Source organism: Amphiprion ocellaris, chromosome 3 (genome assembly GCF_022539595.1).
Source record: "Amphiprion ocellaris isolate individual 3 ecotype Okinawa chromosome 3, ASM2253959v1, whole genome shotgun sequence".
Lineage (NCBI taxonomy): Eukaryota > Metazoa > Chordata > Actinopteri > Pomacentridae > Amphiprion > Amphiprion ocellaris.
Genome location: NC_072768.1, coordinates 10740646 through 10758892, shown reverse-complemented (window position 1 = coordinate 10758892; position 18247 = coordinate 10740646). Strand labels below are relative to the sequence as shown.

General features: G+C 40.6%; 2 protein-coding genes across 2 annotated transcripts; one reads left to right on the top strand and one right to left on the bottom strand.

Moving 5' to 3' along the window:
• The first annotated feature begins 1351 nt into the window (after positions 1-1351).
• On the top strand, positions 1352-12822 carry st8sia2 (ST8 alpha-N-acetyl-neuraminide alpha-2,8-sialyltransferase 2). The gene is made up of 6 exons (XM_023287221.3): positions 1352-1485; positions 2855-2911; positions 3635-3775; positions 3870-4127; positions 6128-6421; positions 10128-12822. The coding sequence occupies exons 1-6, from the start codon at positions 1382-1384 to the stop codon at positions 10438-10440; spliced, it is 1167 nt and encodes a 388-aa protein (XP_023142989.2). The 5' UTR covers positions 1352-1381; the 3' UTR covers positions 10441-12822.
• On the bottom strand, positions 12524-17328 carry fam174b (family with sequence similarity 174 member B). The gene is made up of 3 exons (XM_023287216.3): positions 16657-17328; positions 15629-15760; positions 12524-14799 (listed from the first exon to the last, which is right to left on the bottom strand). The coding sequence occupies exons 1-3, from the start codon at positions 16926-16928 to the stop codon at positions 14796-14798; spliced, it is 408 nt and encodes a 135-aa protein (XP_023142984.2). The 5' UTR covers positions 16929-17328; the 3' UTR covers positions 12524-14795.
• Between the last annotated feature and the right edge of the window lie 919 nt (positions 17329-18247).

The following is an 18247-nucleotide window of genomic DNA, read 5'->3' as shown; positions in this document are numbered from 1 at the left end:
AACACCACATGGCTTTTTTAGAGAAAGATTCTTCTAAAATATTACATATACAATTGAGTAAAATTGAAATTGAAAGTTATTTATAAAGATATTGTAGTAAACCTGTTGATATGCAATAAACACGTGACTCACATACTACTTTATATTAAATCACTCAGAAAGCCCTGGAGTCTTGCCAGTCTTTTCTTCAGGAGGAAATGACATCATGTAGAGCGGGTCATGTGATCTGGAATTAACACACTTCCTTGGTAACTTAGTTGAAAGTGATTTCTCGGACACAGATACAAGTTGTTGTTTTCCATACAAAATCTGATATATTGCCAGAAAAGAAGTATCTGTCATGATTATCTCAAGTTAAAAAATAACACAATCAAAATAATTTTTGAATAAGCTCATTTTATTACTTTTTAGCTAATTAGAAAGCGGTTGTTATTAAATTCAGACGGTTATTTAGTTGACATTTTTGTGATATCCAGTCATTTTTATTAATGTGATTGTTTCCATAATAAATAATAATGGAATATGTAAAGACATGATCATAATGAACAGAAAAATCATTAGTTTTTTTTTTTTTTTTAAAAACTTTTAATAAAAATGTACCAAAAGTCCCTCAATTATATATCGACCCAGCCAGTATGACGTTACTTTTCCAACCACTGGAGAGCTCAGCTATTAAAAGATGGCCCTCATTCCCTTCAGTGGGTGTCTGGGACTCTGTCACTGTACAATAATTGAAGCTTTGACCTTTATATTTTTGAAATGTAGGCTATCAGACCACACATGCACACACATCATGAGCAAACTGCAGATGCTTCCTGTATCCTTCACATCACCTGGGACAAACCTGCTCCTTCCTTCCTTCCTTCCTTCCTTCCTTCCTTCCTTCCTTCCTTCCTTCCTTCCTTCCTTCCTTCCTTCCTCCCTTCCACCTGTGCAGCTGGATGGATACACACTGCAGCGATCCAGCAACACCTGGAGACCCGGGGGAACCAGGGCTGGAGGGGATGGACGGAGTTGTGGCTCCCTGCGCCTTTAAGACTGCATGTGGTCCACATCTCGCTGCTCCCATGGCAGGCTGTGGAGGTGCACGCTTTCAAAGTTTGACTGGGGAATAAGAGGGAACAGTGGAGACGGAGGCAGCGGCGGCAGCAGCAGCAGCGTCGCCCCGCCGGGAAACACACACCATCAGAGGGAGGAGGAAATAAAAAGAAGAAGAAGAAAAGAACCGCAGCTCGCCTTGGGAGTGTCCGGAGATAAGAACAAAAGATGACTGAGCGGATTCTCGGTTTCTAAATGGAAAACACAAGCAGGTTAATATAAAAGCCAGTGTGGCTGCAGCCTGCCTCTCTCCTCCTCTTCCTCCTCCTCCTCCTCCTCAGCCATGCCGCTTGTATTCCGCACGCTGCTGTTCGGCTTTGTAACGCTGCTGGTTGTGCTTTTGATAATTGATGATATTGCACAAGTGGAAGAGGAAGAAGAAACTGCGTAAGTAAAGCCGCCGTAATTGATCCGTGGTGTGTGTGTGTGTGTGTGTGTGTGTGTGTGTGTGTGTGTGTGTGTGTGTGTGTGTGTGTGTGAGTGCAGCAGCCCCCATTGTTTTCCTGTCCGGCAGGTTATCTCCTCCAGGCTCATTCTTTATAGAGATTCTAATCTGTGAAGTGCTGAAGGGGGAGAGAGAGAGAAAAAAGAAAAGAATAAATGAGTGGAATAGATGAAGTTTCTCGCCGTTGCGTTGAAGTTTGATTGTGGGTAAAAGTGCGTGTTTCTCCATTTGTAACACTTGGGTGCAGCAGGAGCAGCTGTTCCTGCCTGCATGGGTCTCCCAGGATTAGGCTATTTGTCTTGCAGCAGTCTGCATGCTGGATGGGATACATTTACACTAGAAGGGGAGAATAGTGAGTGTGTGAGAAGACAGCAGGAAGGGGAGGAGGGGGGCAACAGATTGGAAACAAAAGAGGTTTTCCTATTTCTTCTCTTCCCCCCCCCCATTCTCACACTTTGAAATGTTGAGCAGTGCACCAGAAATCTTGTCCCACTTGCATTTGACCTGCAAGGAAACCCAGTCTTAATTCAGCATGAAAAGCATCCAAAAAATCCAACCAGCCCTCCACAGTGCAACATCCTCCTCCTCAGCTCTGTGTTTACCTGAATACTTTTTTGTCCCCCCTAACAGTGTAAAGCTTTTTGAATTTCCCTTTCAGCAAGAGCATTTTTTATTTTTCTTGTTTTGAATGCAATTACCCGGCTGTGGCTCACATTGTAATGAGGTCACATTGGTTTGTGATTTGCCGTGGGAGAAGAAGCAGAACCAATTCCACTTGTGGATAAAAGCAGCCCTAATACACTTATAACAATGTATTTAAAGGACAGCAGGATTGTAAGGAGATGAGTGAGAAGGAGGCCGGCAGCGGTCTTCTGATTCAGTTTTTCACTCCTTCATTTAGACAGCCGCCAGCAGCCTGTCACAATTTTATCAGATGTGACCAAGGTCATGGTTGCAAAATTGCCCGAGGCTTAAAAATCTCAATGCATATGCAGCGTATCTGCTGTAAACGCATCCCTGCTGATGAATTCGACGCCCTTGTAAAAAAGATTGCTCACTTCCAAGTGAAAAGAAAACCTCCTTTCAGTATAATGGGGCCCCATTAAGGCCACATTTCTCCTCATTACATCAGCAAATGGGCCCACAGTGGAGCTCTCTAAAAATACCTTGATATGTGCTTTTCACATTCTGTCTTGAGAGACGGATGTACAGTACGCCTGCTACTGAATACAGCCGTTGCATTAAATGGAAGAAGCCAGGCTGCAGCTAAGTGGTTCATAATTCAATCTAAATCGTTTTTTTTTCCCGCAGAAATATCGGACATTCAAAGAAGATGAACTTACATCGGCTCATCCCCAAACCGCACAGGTCTGAAATCTTATCTCCACTCACACGCATGCACACGCACGTTTAGCTGCAGACCAGCGAGGAGCTAAACGTCTCTGTATAATTTTCACTTGCCATTGGTCATTGAATCCTTTGCAGCCTCTATAACACAGTGAGTCATCCACCTCTTTAAGGCAAGATGGCTATAAATACCCATCAATGTGGTCATATCTGTGTGGCAGTACAAACATCTGCTGTGAGAATGGAGAGGAATTAAACTTTTTAAGTGCTGCAGTTTTCCTAATAACTGTGCTTTATTGAATGTAAGCCTCATTCAAGGCCAGTCAAGGACGGCAATTTTGTCTAAACACAATGGCGGAAGAACAGTTTACACAATAAATACTTGCCAGTCCTGCATTCGTAACTGTAGCCGATTAAGATAACCGCAACGTATTTTTTAAAGTGTACAAAACATTCATTATATACAGGTAGTGTAGCTGCACCAACTGATAACCAATGAAAGCAATGGTTAGTCTACAGAAATCCATAAAATGTAACGTAGTAGTACATGTATTTTGTTACAATCCACTGCTCTTTATGTAACACTTCAATCACAGTTTGTCTCAGGACTTCATGTTTTGTACAAGAGAAGTTAAAGCTTCCCTTTAAACTCTTAGAATCCACACAGTGCATGGACTCAATAACAAGTCTCCTTTTTAAAGATCAAAATTTTGTGTCATTAACAAGCATCTTTATTGTCTCTAGAAAGGCTGCAGCGCCTGTGGATCCCACTGCTTTACCAAGACCGAGCACACACACAGATCGCCGTCGTCCAAGCAACAACACCACCGTCAAACACTCGCCAAACAGCTGGACCTTCAATAAGACCCTCTCCAACCTCATCAGGTATTTTCCTCACTCTCCGCCGTTATCTCTGCAAGGTTCCGTACTCCATTAAGCAGAGTCTTTCCTAACTAGAGCATATTTTCTCTCTCTGCAGGAAGAATATTCTGAGATTCCTCGACCCCGAGAGAGATATCTCGATTCTGAAGGGAACGCTCAAACCGGGAGATATCATCCACTATGTTTTTGATCGCCACAGCACCACAAACATCTCAGAAAATCTCTACCGTCTCTTGCCAACTGTATCCCCCATGAAGAACCAACATCACAGGCGCTGTGCCATTGTGGGCAACTCTGGGATTCTGCTCAACAGCAGCTGTGGACTGGAGATCGACTCTCATGACTTTGTTATCAGGTAGTTCTTTTTTAACCAAAAGAGCATAAGTGATTTCAGTGCTGGAAGTCTTCCACTTGAATTAAATCGTAAAAGATGCCAGTTAAAGTGGGCTGTAATTGAAATGGATCAGCATATTAGTTTCAGGTTTAGGCTTATCTTACTTTACTGAGAGTGTAATTCACATTGGTATGATAATCACTTTCCGGAGTCCTTGGTTTGATTCAGGTTCAGAGTTGATGCCCACACAGCTGTTAAAGCCTTTTTAATAACTTCAAGTTGGAAACCAGCTGCCAGACTGAGAGCAATTAAATGCATGATGATACATGAAATTGACATTTTGAAAAGCTTTCGCATCCAGCAGTAACACATTATGCTTTTCAGTAAAACACCAGCACTCTCCTGGGTTCTGCTCTCATTTAGCTCAGTTTGTGTTTGGGTGCAAGCAGCAGCATCACTGAGTGGGCTGTTTATCACTATTCAGACCTGTCATCGGAGAGGAAATAAGTCTGTCCAGGGTCATATTATAATGACAAGTACAAAAAAAAGGTGCTCTGGTTTCAAATTCCGTGTAGAGTGAGGCACATCTGGACAGGTATCTATGATGAAAAACACCCTATCATAAATCACAGACTTTTATGTGGGTGTGTGAATGGAGAAGGAAGCAGCTGTGCACTGTAGCACCTCATTGAGGTGATTAATCGATAGCTGAATGAGCCCCAGAATCCTGCATGTCCCTTTTCCTTATTCAGAAATCGATCCTGTTGTCTGTGCATCTTGTCTTTTCTAAATGCTGCAATGTTATGCAGATGAGGAGAGGTCATGATTTCCAGACTCCAGCAGCATGTTAATAACGCCGGCCCGGGGCTTGGCGGTAATGGTTGGCTGAAGGCAGAGAGAGAACGGGGAATGTGTCCTTTTTAGAAGCTGAGGAATTTGCTTCAACGCTGATATCAGATGGAGAGATAATGTCTCAGCTAAATATAGTCCTCTACCCGTCACTTGGTTTCCACAAAGTAGGCTGACAGTGTTTGGGATTACAAGGTATAGACGATTTCAGCTCAGTGTTAGAATAATGTTTGCCTAGCAGCTGTTGTTTGAGCAGGTACACTGGCTGTCATGGTAAATTGATGGCAAACATTAAGATGTAAAAGAAAACAAAGTCCCAGTCCAGTGAAAACCATGCAGGTAAAAGATGTGGAAAATAAGTATTCACATTGTGTTCTTCACTAAAAGTAGCAGTGCAGCAGTGGAAAATGCTCTGGTAAAGGTAAAAGTCATACATTTTACAAAACATTAAAATATATTTAATGCATTAGAAGACAAGTACTCATTATGTAGAAAGGCCCATTTCAGAATGTGCATTATATTACTGGATTCTAAATATTGATGCATTCATGTCTAGACATCACTTTAATAGTACAGAGGTTAAACCTTAAACACTGAGGGGCAGCTCATGAATTAAAACATAAATAAATAATGATAATATATAATAATTTATTAGTTTATTACATTTTCCTCCATGAATATTAATTTGTAGACTGGCTGGTATTTTAAGCGGACAAATAAATGTAGCGGAATACAAAGTATAATACTTTTCTTTGTGGTGTAGTAGAAGTGCAAAGTAGAACAAAACTGGAAAAACTCAAGTAAATAAGAAATACCATGAAACTATAGTTTGGTACAGCACTTTGTTACGTTCCACCACTCATATCATGCAGCGCAAAATTAAGTGATTTAAAAAATGTTGGAGTGACTGAAGAATCAAGTGTATCTGGTCTGATGTATAGAAGGCCACGCACAATACAGATGTCTTTTAACATTTATTTGCTCTTCAGTCATGAAAACTATGAAAATAAAGGACATAGAAACATTTCAGAAATGCATAAAGTTATCTATCGTTGTACTTGTAAATACTGATCATGGTGTGGGAGACTACATGTTTGCCTAATTCAAGTAACCAGTTGTTAATTTGCTTTATAAATAGGATGTTTACTGCCACTAACACTGGTTGCTTTAAGGTGCAACCTGGCGCCGGTGGAGGACTACTCTCGGGATGTTGGCCGGCAGACCAACCTGGTGACCATGAACCCCTCGGTGGTGCAGCGGGCCTTCCAGGACCTGGTCAACGAGGAGTGGACGGAGCGCTTCTTGCAGCGTCTCCGGAGCCTCAGCGGCAGCGTGCTGTGGATCCCGGCCTTCATGGCTAAAGGTGGAGAGGAGCGGGTGGAGTGGGCCCTTCGTCTCATCCTGCTGCACACCGTGGACATTCGCACCGCCTTCCCATCGCTGCGCCTCCTCCACGCCGTCAGAGGGTAAGATGCAGCTCGGGCACAGCTGCTGCTCCTGGTGTGCTGCGTCTCATAAGAACACCTGCGAGCAGCATAATCGAGGGCTCGGCCGGCTCTAATCTGCAACCTATGAGGCTATTATTAAACCGAGTATTACAGCAGGTCACCAGGGGCAGCCGGTGGGAGAAACCTACTCTCGCATCTCACTCAGCGGGCACTTCGAGTCGCCTTATCAAATGTATAAAATGTGTGTTTTCCTTTTAAATGGGTCTATTTTTTGTTTTGTTGGCTTGCTGGAATCAATTGTTAACGTCTCTGTCTCCTGAACAGACTGTCTGACATTTTGGAAAATATGCTTGTTTGCTCTTTTGCTGAGAGCTCGATGAGAAAATCGATTCTGCTCTCATGAGTCGTTTCCATCTTGTATTTTTATATGCATGAATGGTGACTCCTTTTCTGAATGATTTTGGACACAGTGAGCATTTAACTCATAGGACTGATCAGGCATGTCTTTGCCTCCAGACAGCATGAAACATGTCCAATACCAGCTGACATGAATTTCCAAATACTTCTCTCCATTTTTCTCTAATAGACGATGAAGTTTTGCATGTTTCATCTTCTTCTTTGAGTTTTTTCAGCCATTGGCAAATGATTGCTTTTGTTTCTGGTTTCTTGTTGTCTGTTTAGTACATCTATCCGTTATATTGCAACTTCCTGATGACCCTACTTAGTGTAGTTTTTTTGGCCTACAGCAGTCAATAGAAACAAGTCTAATTCTTGTTTCATTTTTTACGAAATTTCAAAAGTTTGCTTCAAATTTGCTTGATAATTCCATGAAAATGCAGCTGTTGTGTGTTGAGTAGAAGCAAGAGCAAGGAGGCAATTAGCTTAGCATAGAGATCTGAAGCAAAAGCAAACAGCTTCTAGTCCAAAGTTCAAAATAAGCCTACCGACACCTCTAAAGCTCACTAATTAACTTATTGTATCTTGTGTTTAATATAAGGTGCTAGCAGCTTGTTGGGGCTCTAATTAGATGCAGCGGTGCTTCAGCTAAAAGCTAAAAAAAAAATGTAAAAGAATAGATAAAACAAATGGAATGTCATCTATTGGTTTGTGTAATAACATAGTAAAGCATAAAGTCTAGCACTTGGCCATCACAATGTTGGTTTCTAGAGACCAGATTGGAGAATGCCCTTAAGTATGCCCTTCTTTGTCATCTATTTTACTCTAAATGGGACCATAACTTACGAAATTAACACCATGTTATATTCAGAAAAGCTTGAAACTAGCAACTGAGACCAAAAAGCCTATCAGGGAAATGTTTCCTGAGCTAATAAATGAAGGGAGAAGTAGGGTTATTTTCTCACAGACTTCTATAAAATCAGACCTCAGGAGTTGCCCCCTGCTGGCTGTTACAATGGGTGTGTCAGACACTTCTGCACTGGCTTCACTGTTTAGATCTGTAGGCTGTTTCCATCTTTTCCATACAGTCACTGAGCTAAATCAAACCACAAGTACCAACCTCATGGTGGAATGAAAGGAAATGGCAGTGCTTTGAAGACAGCGGCGGACCACTGGGCAGCACTCAGCACATGCTTTGACTTTATCTTAGTGAAGAACAGCAGATTGCAGTGAGTCCTGTCATCGCCGTGAGATTGCCAGGCAACCACAGCAGAGATGCCGTATGAAAGTGCTGGGCAGACGGACCTCATGTTGTTCATGATGTCGATCCTGTCATCTAATTGCCGGCAAGAGAACAAATGTGCACATTTTTACAATTCCCCGAGCTGCTCCTTTAATTGAGGTGTAGTCGGAGTCTGATTGCTGTCACCAGGTGTTGGTTCTCAGCTCCGCATGACTCACAGTCAGCATTTTCAACTCTGCTTGAGGAAAATGTTAGCTTGTGAGAAGATCAGTTTGCCTTAAGCTTAAATTAACTGCAGAATGTTATTTGTTAGTTCTGTTGTTGAGAGGCTGTAAGCTGCTGATTGACAGGACTTGTTTATTGTGTTTTGTCATTATTTGTGTTGATTGATTTTAAAGCTAGTGAGTGATTCTTTTTGTAGGAACGCATGTTGTATATGTGTCCAATACATCTTCAGTTGCCTTCAAGCTTTTCTACAATCCTTCGATGCAAGTTTTTATGATTTTGCAATCCTCGCTTCTCTCAACACGACCAGACTCTGCTCTGGAGATTTCCTGCCTCGTTAAAAGCCTAACAACCACCGCTGGTCACTGACCAAATTATGCCATTTTGTATGCTCCAACTCACTCTCAGTATTGCAACTGGCCATGGTTTTTGTCGCTAACAGACTGTGAGGTCAGTCTGTTGCAAAGTTAAATCATTTAGCTTGAATTTTACCGGAGATGCAACATTTGTCTTGTATAGTAGAGTCTCCTCCTGACCTTTTCTCAGTGAAGCTGAACTTTAAATCCCCATGGTGAGCAGTAGAGGACAAAGGATCTGCTCATATTCACTCCAACCAAATGTCACCTCAGACTATTTTGTTGATAATTGGATGATTTTCTCTGGTTGTTAGGATGCTTATTATATGCTGGGCTGTTTGACCAGACTATAAACTTGCCCACTGTTCGACCTGCGTGGACCCATGAGCCGCTTTAAATAGCACAACCTCTGCACCTCAACACAACCTTCCACAGTAACCACAGAGGGTGTTAGAGGAGAGAGAGGCAGTGATGGCCTCGAGGCTGGACAAATGGGCAAGTGACTGAAAGGGAAAATGAAGTTAGGGCAAGCGAACGGCTGACCATCTGTCCCTGAAGCTGCTCCCCAGGGAGGTATGTGGCATGTCACTGTCATAGGAGCTCCTCGGTCACCTAAAGGAGAAGACAACAGTTGTGCTGAGCAGCTTCAGTCTGTCGTGTATTTTTGTTAAAAAAAAAAAAAAGAAAGAAAAAAGGAAGCAGAGGCAGTAAAAGAACATGTGCTAAAAAAAAACACGCAGCAGAAACCGTCAACCAGAACGAGTAATTTATCATCAAATTAAGCCTTCTGGAGTTGTTTTTTTTCTTAAGAGACACACTGTAAAAGCTCTGCCGCTGTGGTAAGACACTTCTTTTTTTTCCACAGTGCAATTTCCATTACTTCAGGAGTGTCTGTCTGAGTGTTTGTTTCCTCTACAGATGGTGCTTTTATCAAAAAAGGCACTACATTTTAGATCTGTTTTTGTTTTAAATTGCAAACATGTGAAGAATATTGCTGAGAATGGCGCTGCAAGTTGCAATTATTATCAGTATCACTCTGTTGATTAATCACTAAATTTTCAATCTTCAAATGGTGTATTTGCACCAGTCTGCACTGAAAAACTCAAAGACAGTTAGTGTGCAAGGCAAATCCTCACATTTGAGAAGCTGTAACAAGACAATGTTTGCTGGTTTTGCTTGATAAATGACTGCAACGATTAATTTTTCCATCAGAGTGACTTTGAACTAATCAAGCAGTTGGAAGTGCAGAAGATTTTAGGAATAGACATCCTGAAGGGCCGGTTTGTACAGAAACAGCTCTAGGTTTTTACTCGTGTGCCACAGGAATCAGCTCCTCTCAGCATGCTTCAACACACTGTATATGTGACTTCATCTAAAAACACAGCAGGAGAAGGAAGCGAGTGATGCTCACTGTGCCCACTAGAAGAGAGCTGTGCAGACCTTGAATTTTTTCATCCATCTAAGTGGCTGCAGCTAATAGCACCTTGCATGTCTCTGTCGACAGGTACTGGCTGACCAACAACGTCCACATAAAACGCCCGACCACCGGCCTCCTCATGTACACCATGGCCACCCGTTTCTGCGAGGAGATCCACCTTTACGGCTTCTGGCCCTTCCCTCTCGACCCGCACGGCAACCCGGTGAAATACCACTACTACGACACCCTGAAGTACGAGTACACCTCCAGCTCCAGCCCTCACACCATGCCCCTGGAGTTCAGGACCTTGAGCACGTTGCACAGACAGGGGGCGCTGCGGCTCCACACTGGGACCTGCGATGTGGTGCAGAAACTACAGGAGGATCTTCAGAGCAAATAGTCAGATGGGAGATCTCCATGGAAACACCACTCCTGACTGAACACTTTTTTTCTTGTTACTACTACTTTTGTGAAACTTATTTTCAGGAACTGGGATGAACATTTCCTCACTTGGTCGGTACGTTTTACCTTCAGTGGGATTCCGTTCAAACGGTGAGACCATTCTTTACAATATTAGTAATGGGACAGCAGTTAATGCTCCCAGCTTATGATATGATAGGGCTCCATTAAGGCTGCGTGGTGAATTATGCAGCTTGTCGACAGCATGAAGGGCTGCTGAATTAATGATGTGAATGCAAGTCGCTGGTTGGGCCACAAGATGGAAGCACTTAATAATCAGGGAGAACGGTGATGAAAGAAAGAAGCTGACCAACATTTGTTTTTAAACTGAGGAACACTTTTTTGGATCTTCTAAAAGACTTGTTCAACTTGCGATAACATTTCTTCTGATAGAGGACGTTTTATGCTTTTTGTAGCTTCTTATAAAGTACCTTCATTGGTGTTAGAGCAGGTAACTCACAAGCAAAAATTCAAAAAATGCCCAGTGAAACCTCGTGACAGTCGGGTCACCTTGAGAACCAAACCAAGGAGTGGAAGCACGTTGAGTCGAGTTCAACGGCTGTGGAGATAAAGGAGTGTGCCAGCTGTTCACATATGAATGTTTACCTAGACGTAGCCTACAGTAAACTCACTTTGTAAACTTTCTTTCAAAAAGCACCAGCCCTGTTTCTGCACTGCAAATGTCAGGCTGTAGTCGTACGATGGTGTTAAGAAAGCATTTTGCTTTTTTAAAAAAATGAATGTATTTGTACTAAAGGAGCCCCATAATGTGCTTTAAATTAATTCCTAGTCACAATTATCAACAGTTTTGGTGCAATAACACTGAGAGGAGGAAGAGCTGGAAACTTGTATGCCTTTATTCACTTGAAATGATGTTTGAATTACACTTGTACAGCGTGTTTGGATTAGTATTTAACCACTACAGTAGGACGATACAGATATTTGTGGATGTAATTGAAGCTGCCACTATTTTGTGCCTATAATCAATGATTTTTTTTTCCATTTAAAAGTGGACCATTCACATGCTCACAAGTGAAAATGTTGAGGGTTCACCTAAGTTATTCTTCACAGTGTGAGGAAGATCGAAAAACTGATTGTCTTAACAGCAACCTCCCTGAAACCTGGCTATGAATTTATACACAAACAGCATGTGCAAAAAATTCTGTTTTATTTTTGGCCTGCAGACTTGTTTTTAAGTAGCTGTTGTCAGGAAAAATGTCTTTAATTTAAAAGCCAATACCAGACTGATCTTTCAAACCAAAACATCTTAATTGGATTATATTTTTGTACCTCAAGCTCCACCTCGGTTAAAGTTGTTCTGACACTGGGCTTCTCGCCAAATGCTTTGGGTATTTTTCTGCAACTAAATGCCCCTGCGTTAACAAAAATTACCAGAAGCATTTGAAATATGCCAAAAGCTCTGCAGCTAAACAAGTAGCATCTCATGTGTTCCCAGCCATGTGATTTGTCCACAAAAGTGTTGTTTTGACAGGATGCGAATGTTGACTTGCATGTTGGCCTTATTATGACGCCAATTAAGTTAAGAATAGACATGAAAGTTCTATTAGAGACGTCAGTAGTCTGAAGCAATGAAAGGCTTATTTGTCAAAGCTCGTCTGCGCTTGGCAAAAATAGAAACATTCTGTGGCCAACTTTATTAAGTTAATTAAACCAGAAATCTGGAATTCGCCACAGTTTGGAAACCTTTCTGACATGTAGTTGCTGCTGTGAAGCTGTGTGGATCGTGTTGTGTAGTTTGATCTCATGTTTTCTCATATGTACTGTATGTTAACATCTGTGTAATGTCTAAATTCTAGCAAACACATATTAGTTTTTGCATGTCTGTCTTGTTTTAATGGATACAACTTGAGAATATTTTGAATTTTGTTCTTGAAATGTTCAGTCTGACTCATGGACATTTCAACCGTGCAGTTATGACAATGTGAATGTACTTCTCAGTGGCAGAAAATACACAAAAGATGAAAATGGGAAGGAAAAAAAAAAACACATTTCCAACCTCTCTCTTAAAATGATTTAACACTTCAAAGGAAGCGGTTTTATTTCAGTAGTGTTTCAAAGAAATGGAAACTGAGGAAACAGCCATGGGTACACATAACATCTGTGTCAGAAACCAAGCAGAGACTTGTTTTCCATCGACTTCCACAACAGTTTGAACATTCAGTGTTTTTTTGGTTTAAATGTGGCATTAGGGAAATTAGCTACAGTCTTCACAGCTACCACAATGACTTTGATGTATTTTACAAGAGTAACTTTCTGTAGCGGATGATTTTGTTCTAATAAAAGTCCACAATTAGCACTTTTATATGCGCTGGGTTTTTTCCACAATTTAACGCACAACTGAAAATAAAATATGCGTCATTAACATAGGTGACATTAAAAAAAAATGATCTGCAGTCTTCTGTACATACAGTGAAAGACCAAAAAAACACGTCAATACTGAAATAAGCAGTGGACATATAGTCTGACGGAGTACACATGAAATAACCAACAGTCTGCTTAAGATAAAGACATTATATCAAAAATATGTTTAAAGTTTTACATATGATTCTACGGATAATATTGTCAGACATTCACACTTACCCCTACGTCCTCCTTTGTATTAAACAGTGACAATAAACATATTCAGTCCTCTGAAAAAGTCAATAACTTTGGTTTGAACAAAGAAAAAAAGCACTATATTCCTTCTAAAAAAAAAAAAGACAAATAGAGCTGAACAGATTGCACAAGATTGGTCACTGCAGTTGCTTATTTTCTTATTAAATGGGGCAGACAGCTGCACCTGTAGGTCTTGGTGCGCTATCGAATGACAGTTTGGATTAAAACAGAAGGTCACCTGCAACGACCACACTCACATTCGCTGCAGAAACCTAATCTGTGTCTATTCTGCCTTGGTCTTCAAACAGTCTAATTACAGTTATTGTGCAGACGGAGACACAGAAGGCTTGTAAATTCTTCTGCTGCTCCTTTTATTGAGAGTTCTGGTAGGTTGTTGTGTATTTAGTATCTGAATTAAACATGTATGACAAATGGTTCTTCATGTTTTAACAGTGATTTAATACTAATGTAAAGGATCAACTTCTTTAAATTTAACTGTGAAAATATTTCCACAATATACACTGTGATATTATATATGGCAGTTTGTACTGGTTTGTCTTTCTGCACACACCACTGCATCTAAAATAGTACACTTAATACACTGGGATCCAAGCAAATCACATTTTATGAGAAGAATCAATAGCCATTAATGGATGTTATAGTGGGACACTACATAATGGTTCATTTACTATCATACAAAGAATGAATTTTTGATGATCATTTTTAGTTGAGAAATTATACTGTTATAAAAACTAAATACTACTGTTATTAAACCTGCTGTTGATACTTTAGTGGTTACTTGATTAAATGAAACTGTCATGTGATTCGACACACGTGACCATGATAGATTACAGCATTCACATTCATAGTAAAGTGATGTATTCTATAAATATCTTACAAATATATCCAGACAATAATCTCTGAGCTTTTAGTCAGATTGGAAAACCCCGGCTGAAATAGCAGCGAAATGAGACTGTAAAAAAATATACGCTCACTTCATAAGTAAGGACGCGAAACCTTTAACAGTATATATGCACAATAAAGTGGTTAGTGGATAGAGATAATATTTGGTTTAGTTAAAAAAAAAAATCAATTACTGTATTTTACTTGTTTGATTGTGTATTGTCTGCATATATTACAGTTGAAAAAAGGATTCTCTGCAAAATACCTGTTGTTTATGAGCATATTATGCAAATGATGGTCTGCAGTGCCACCAAGCAGTAATTTAAAGATTACATATTTACTTAAATCATTAAGTGTGATTAACCCTGCATTATAATAAAACATATCCAAACTATGACATTAGTTATAAACTCCTCAGTGTGTAGAAAATATCTTTAAATGATTTAAAAACAGAAAATTGGATTTCCATATAATCAACTGTTATGGAGAAGTTTAAACTACTGACAAGTCTGACTGTTGAGTGAATTCATGAAGGCTCCTCATCTCTATTATTAAAAGTAATTGGGTACATTTCTGGGGCCACATGATAGAAGCATCAGCAAAGCAGCAAACAATGATATCCGTACTGCAGCTTTCATTTAAAACACAGATAGACGCCATGCACAAGCAGCACAAGTTGCTGATATGGTGAGACTTGGCAACACAAAAGCACAGGAAGCCACTTGAGTTGTCTCGGGCAAAACTGGAGTCATCAAATATTGATGTCCAAGCTGGCATTCACCTGCAAGGAAAGTAGAAAGTCAGAGTTACTTTGCAAATTTTGATGTGTCGATACCGAGCACGTGGGGAGGAGGAAGTACGTTTTCCCACAGAGCGCTGTCTTACTTGGAATTCAAGACTGTCAGGTAAACAGGACGTCACGTCTTCCTTTGAGGAAGTGGTTGTGTTAAAGAACAATAGAAAGCACGGAAGGGTGAAACCTTAAATCAACACTGGAGTAGAATTAAAAGTGTTTTATTCAAAACAGCATGTTTCTTTAAGAAGAACAAGCCATTCAGATACGTTCTACATGCACACTTTAATACTACCATGTCAGTGTGGCTTTGTCTAACATCTTACTACTTTAGATTTTTTTGAAGAATGAAAGAAGGGCTACGGCTGCTTCAGTAACAAGGTAATTTATCTCTGCTAAAACTGCATTTGTTATCCTGCAAAGTTTCATAGTCAAACCAGAGTTAAACTGCTGCTTTACATAAGCAAATCAGGGTTCAAACATGTCATGACTTTGATAGTAAAACATGACATGAGTAGATGTTGTGAGTGTATAAATGATGAAGAAGGCTTCAGTTAAAAAAAAATAAAAAAATCTACATTCATCTTTTAAGTTCTGCTAGATAGAGCCAAACCCTTACAAAAACACAAGAACATTTCTCTAAGAACATGAATATATTGCTATATTCATAATGTCATCACACTCCACAGTAATCAGTATCCCCACTGTACCCACATACACAATCATCAGCCTGTCATCAGTATCTCCAAAAGACTTTTCTAACATGAATTAGTGTGCATGACCTTCTCATAGTTGGAGTAATGTAAAAAGAACAGACCTGTATTTGACATCAAAGAGGGTTGAGTCATCCTCGTCGTCGTTCTCCTCATTAAGAGGCGCCATCTCCACTCGCTCTGCAGGTGTCGTTATTATATCATATTTCCGTGTTTTCCTGATTCGTCTGCCAGATCTGTGGGAAGTAAAATTGTCAAATGTAAGATCCGATGAGCAGAAGAAATAAAATCACACTGCTTAGACTGACTGAGAATCTTCCAAATTTAGCTGCAATGTCATTTCAGTTTTTCCAGATGGAGCTGAAAAAACAGGAAAATTTGGATTTTTTAAATTATGGCTATGATAATCCTCAGACCTAGGAGTTAGTATAGTCCCTACTGAATAATGTTTTGCTGCTGAAATCATTATTGAACTGGTTGAAAATTAACTGTAGTAATTTATAAACCAAAATGCCAAACATCCCGTGGTTCATGCTTATTAAAGGTATTTTCCAAATGTTTTTGCCGTGTGCTGCTGTGGTGAGCATTTACAACTAGCTGCTGACATGTTATGGACTAAATTCATTGATGAATCACAAAAACTATTTTTGCAGTTCACTAGAAGAGAACAAACTGAGCTGTTGTTGTAGCCATCTTCCACTAGGTTCTGACATGCTATGGACTAATTTATTCTAGATAATTTTCTTCTCCAGTATCAAACTGGACACTTAAAAACATCCCATGTGATGACTGCACATGTTTTGGTAAAGTTTCTGAGCGTACTTGACATTATCCACTTATTAGATTGAGGTCACAGGCACATAAGGTTAAAAATAACCTACATCTAGCACTTTCTTGTTAGATTACTGCTTAGTCAACTAGTACGTGAGAAATCCCTGCGGGAAGACAATTTATAGGCCCAGATCTTTTCCTGTTGGCTTCAACCCTGACAAGGAGCCAAACAAGCACATGCTCCTCATCGGTTAATTCCCCACAACACTAATGAAACCTCAAGCAACAATGTGACTGCACCATTGTTTATTATAGGCCTTAGAATTCCATAAAGGTATATAACAGAAACATGTGCACCTACCTGACCACTTTGATGACCAGGCATGTGATGACAGCAGCTGTTAGCACGCAGATGAAAATAACAATGTTTTTCAGAGTTGGAAGATGCGTCATCAGAGATGAAATCCGGGATCCCACGGCAGAATCTGTCACATTATGTGTCAGTTCATCGTGGCTGATGATGGAGGATGATGTTGAATTTAATTGCGTCGCAGATGGAATAGTGAGCGGTTCGCCACTGACCCGCCAAAGAGTCGCAGCAATGAAAGTTAAAACCAGATTGTAGGTCATCATTGTGCTGGAATAACAATAATTTTGAAAAAAAAATCACGCAAGAAGGATGCTTCAATAGTTTCTCCCAGTTACACGAAATGCGACAGCTGCTGTCACATTATAGAGAATCGGCTTATCAGATTCTGCTATTTACACAATAAACACAATGTGACGCGCCAACATCCATTTCTCTACTGATCCGAGCTTCTCTCAGAGGCGCGCTTCTTGCTCGTTTCTCGCATTTGCTTCCGAAACGTGTCTCCCTGGAGGTGAGTTCCAGCGATTCCTTCCTGACTGAGGGAGGACTTGGTGTGCAGATGAGGATTATCCGCCTCCGAGGAGCCGTGCAGGCTGGCCTTCTGTTCCTGCTGCTCCACACGAGCATTATGTGGGCTGCTGCTGCCTTCAGGGCCGCCTCGGAATTCCTGACTCCTACAGGTCCACTGTCATTACAAAAAGGATGCTGGGAGCTTCAGCTGCATGTTTTGGCAGCTTCTGTTCACTGAAATGTGCTTTAACTAGGGATGCCCGAAATTGGCTTTTTTGCCAGGAGGCCATACTGTCCAACTCTCAATTACCGATTCCGATATGAGCCGACACCGATACATGTGGGCTATTTAACTAATGTTAGGTAAAATCACATATCTCCTGTCATGGTATTAACACATTATGCCTAATTTTATTGTGATGCCCCAATGGATGCACTCTCAAATGCAACAAGGCTTTCCAAATATAAACACTGTCTGTGCAAAACAAAAAGAAAACTACTTCAACTTAAGTTATGTAAAAAATGCCATATATATGTGTGTGTATGTGTGTGTGTGTGTGTGTGTGTGCGTGCGTGTGCGTGTGCGTGTGCCTGTGCGTGTGTGTGTGCGTGTGTGTGTGTCAAACAACAGTTGTTATTCTCTCAGTATGCCAAAATAAGGCCGATAATATCAGTGGGCTGATATCATCGGACATCCCTAACTGCAATAATAATAAAACCCTACCCAGGATAAGATGTCCAATTTAGGAACAATTTATATTTTCAGAATCACAGTCAGACATGTTTTGACTGCCAAGTAGGCTTTCACATAAGAAGAATCTGACTTGGGGTTTTAATGCATAGCAGTAAACACTAATATGAAGATTAAAAAAACAAAACAAAGCAAGTCTTGCTCAGTCATTGTATCATTTCCGATGGATAAGTCCCGATAAGTCCGCAGAAGGATCGCAATCATGTGATCATCAGCAGGCAACTGGGGTAGCGTTCGCCATGCCGCTAACTCGCAATGATATATAAATCTTTAACAAGTCTGTGGAGCCAGACTATAAGCTGCATCACTGCCAAAATCTAT

Bases quoted from the DNA above. Each gene is read 5' to 3' on its own strand.
- st8sia2 (XM_023287221.3), top strand. From the start codon at position 1,382: ATGCCGCTTGTATTCCGCACGCTGCTGTTCGGCTTTGTAACGCTGCTG. The intron at 1,486-2,854 runs GTAAGTAAAGCC...TTTTTCCCGCAG, and splicing joins GAAGAGGAAGAAGAAACTGC to AAATATCGGACATTCAAAGA. The intron at 4,128-6,127 runs GTAGTTCTTTTT...GGTTGCTTTAAG, and splicing joins TCTCATGACTTTGTTATCAG to GTGCAACCTGGCGCCGGTGG.
- fam174b (XM_023287216.3), bottom strand. From the start codon at position 16,928: ATGATGACCTACAATCTGGTTTTAACTTTCATTGCTGCGACTCTTTGG. The intron at 15,761-16,656 runs GTAGGTGCACAT...TACTTCCCACAG, and splicing joins CTGGTCATCAAAGTGGTCAG to ATCTGGCAGACGAATCAGGA.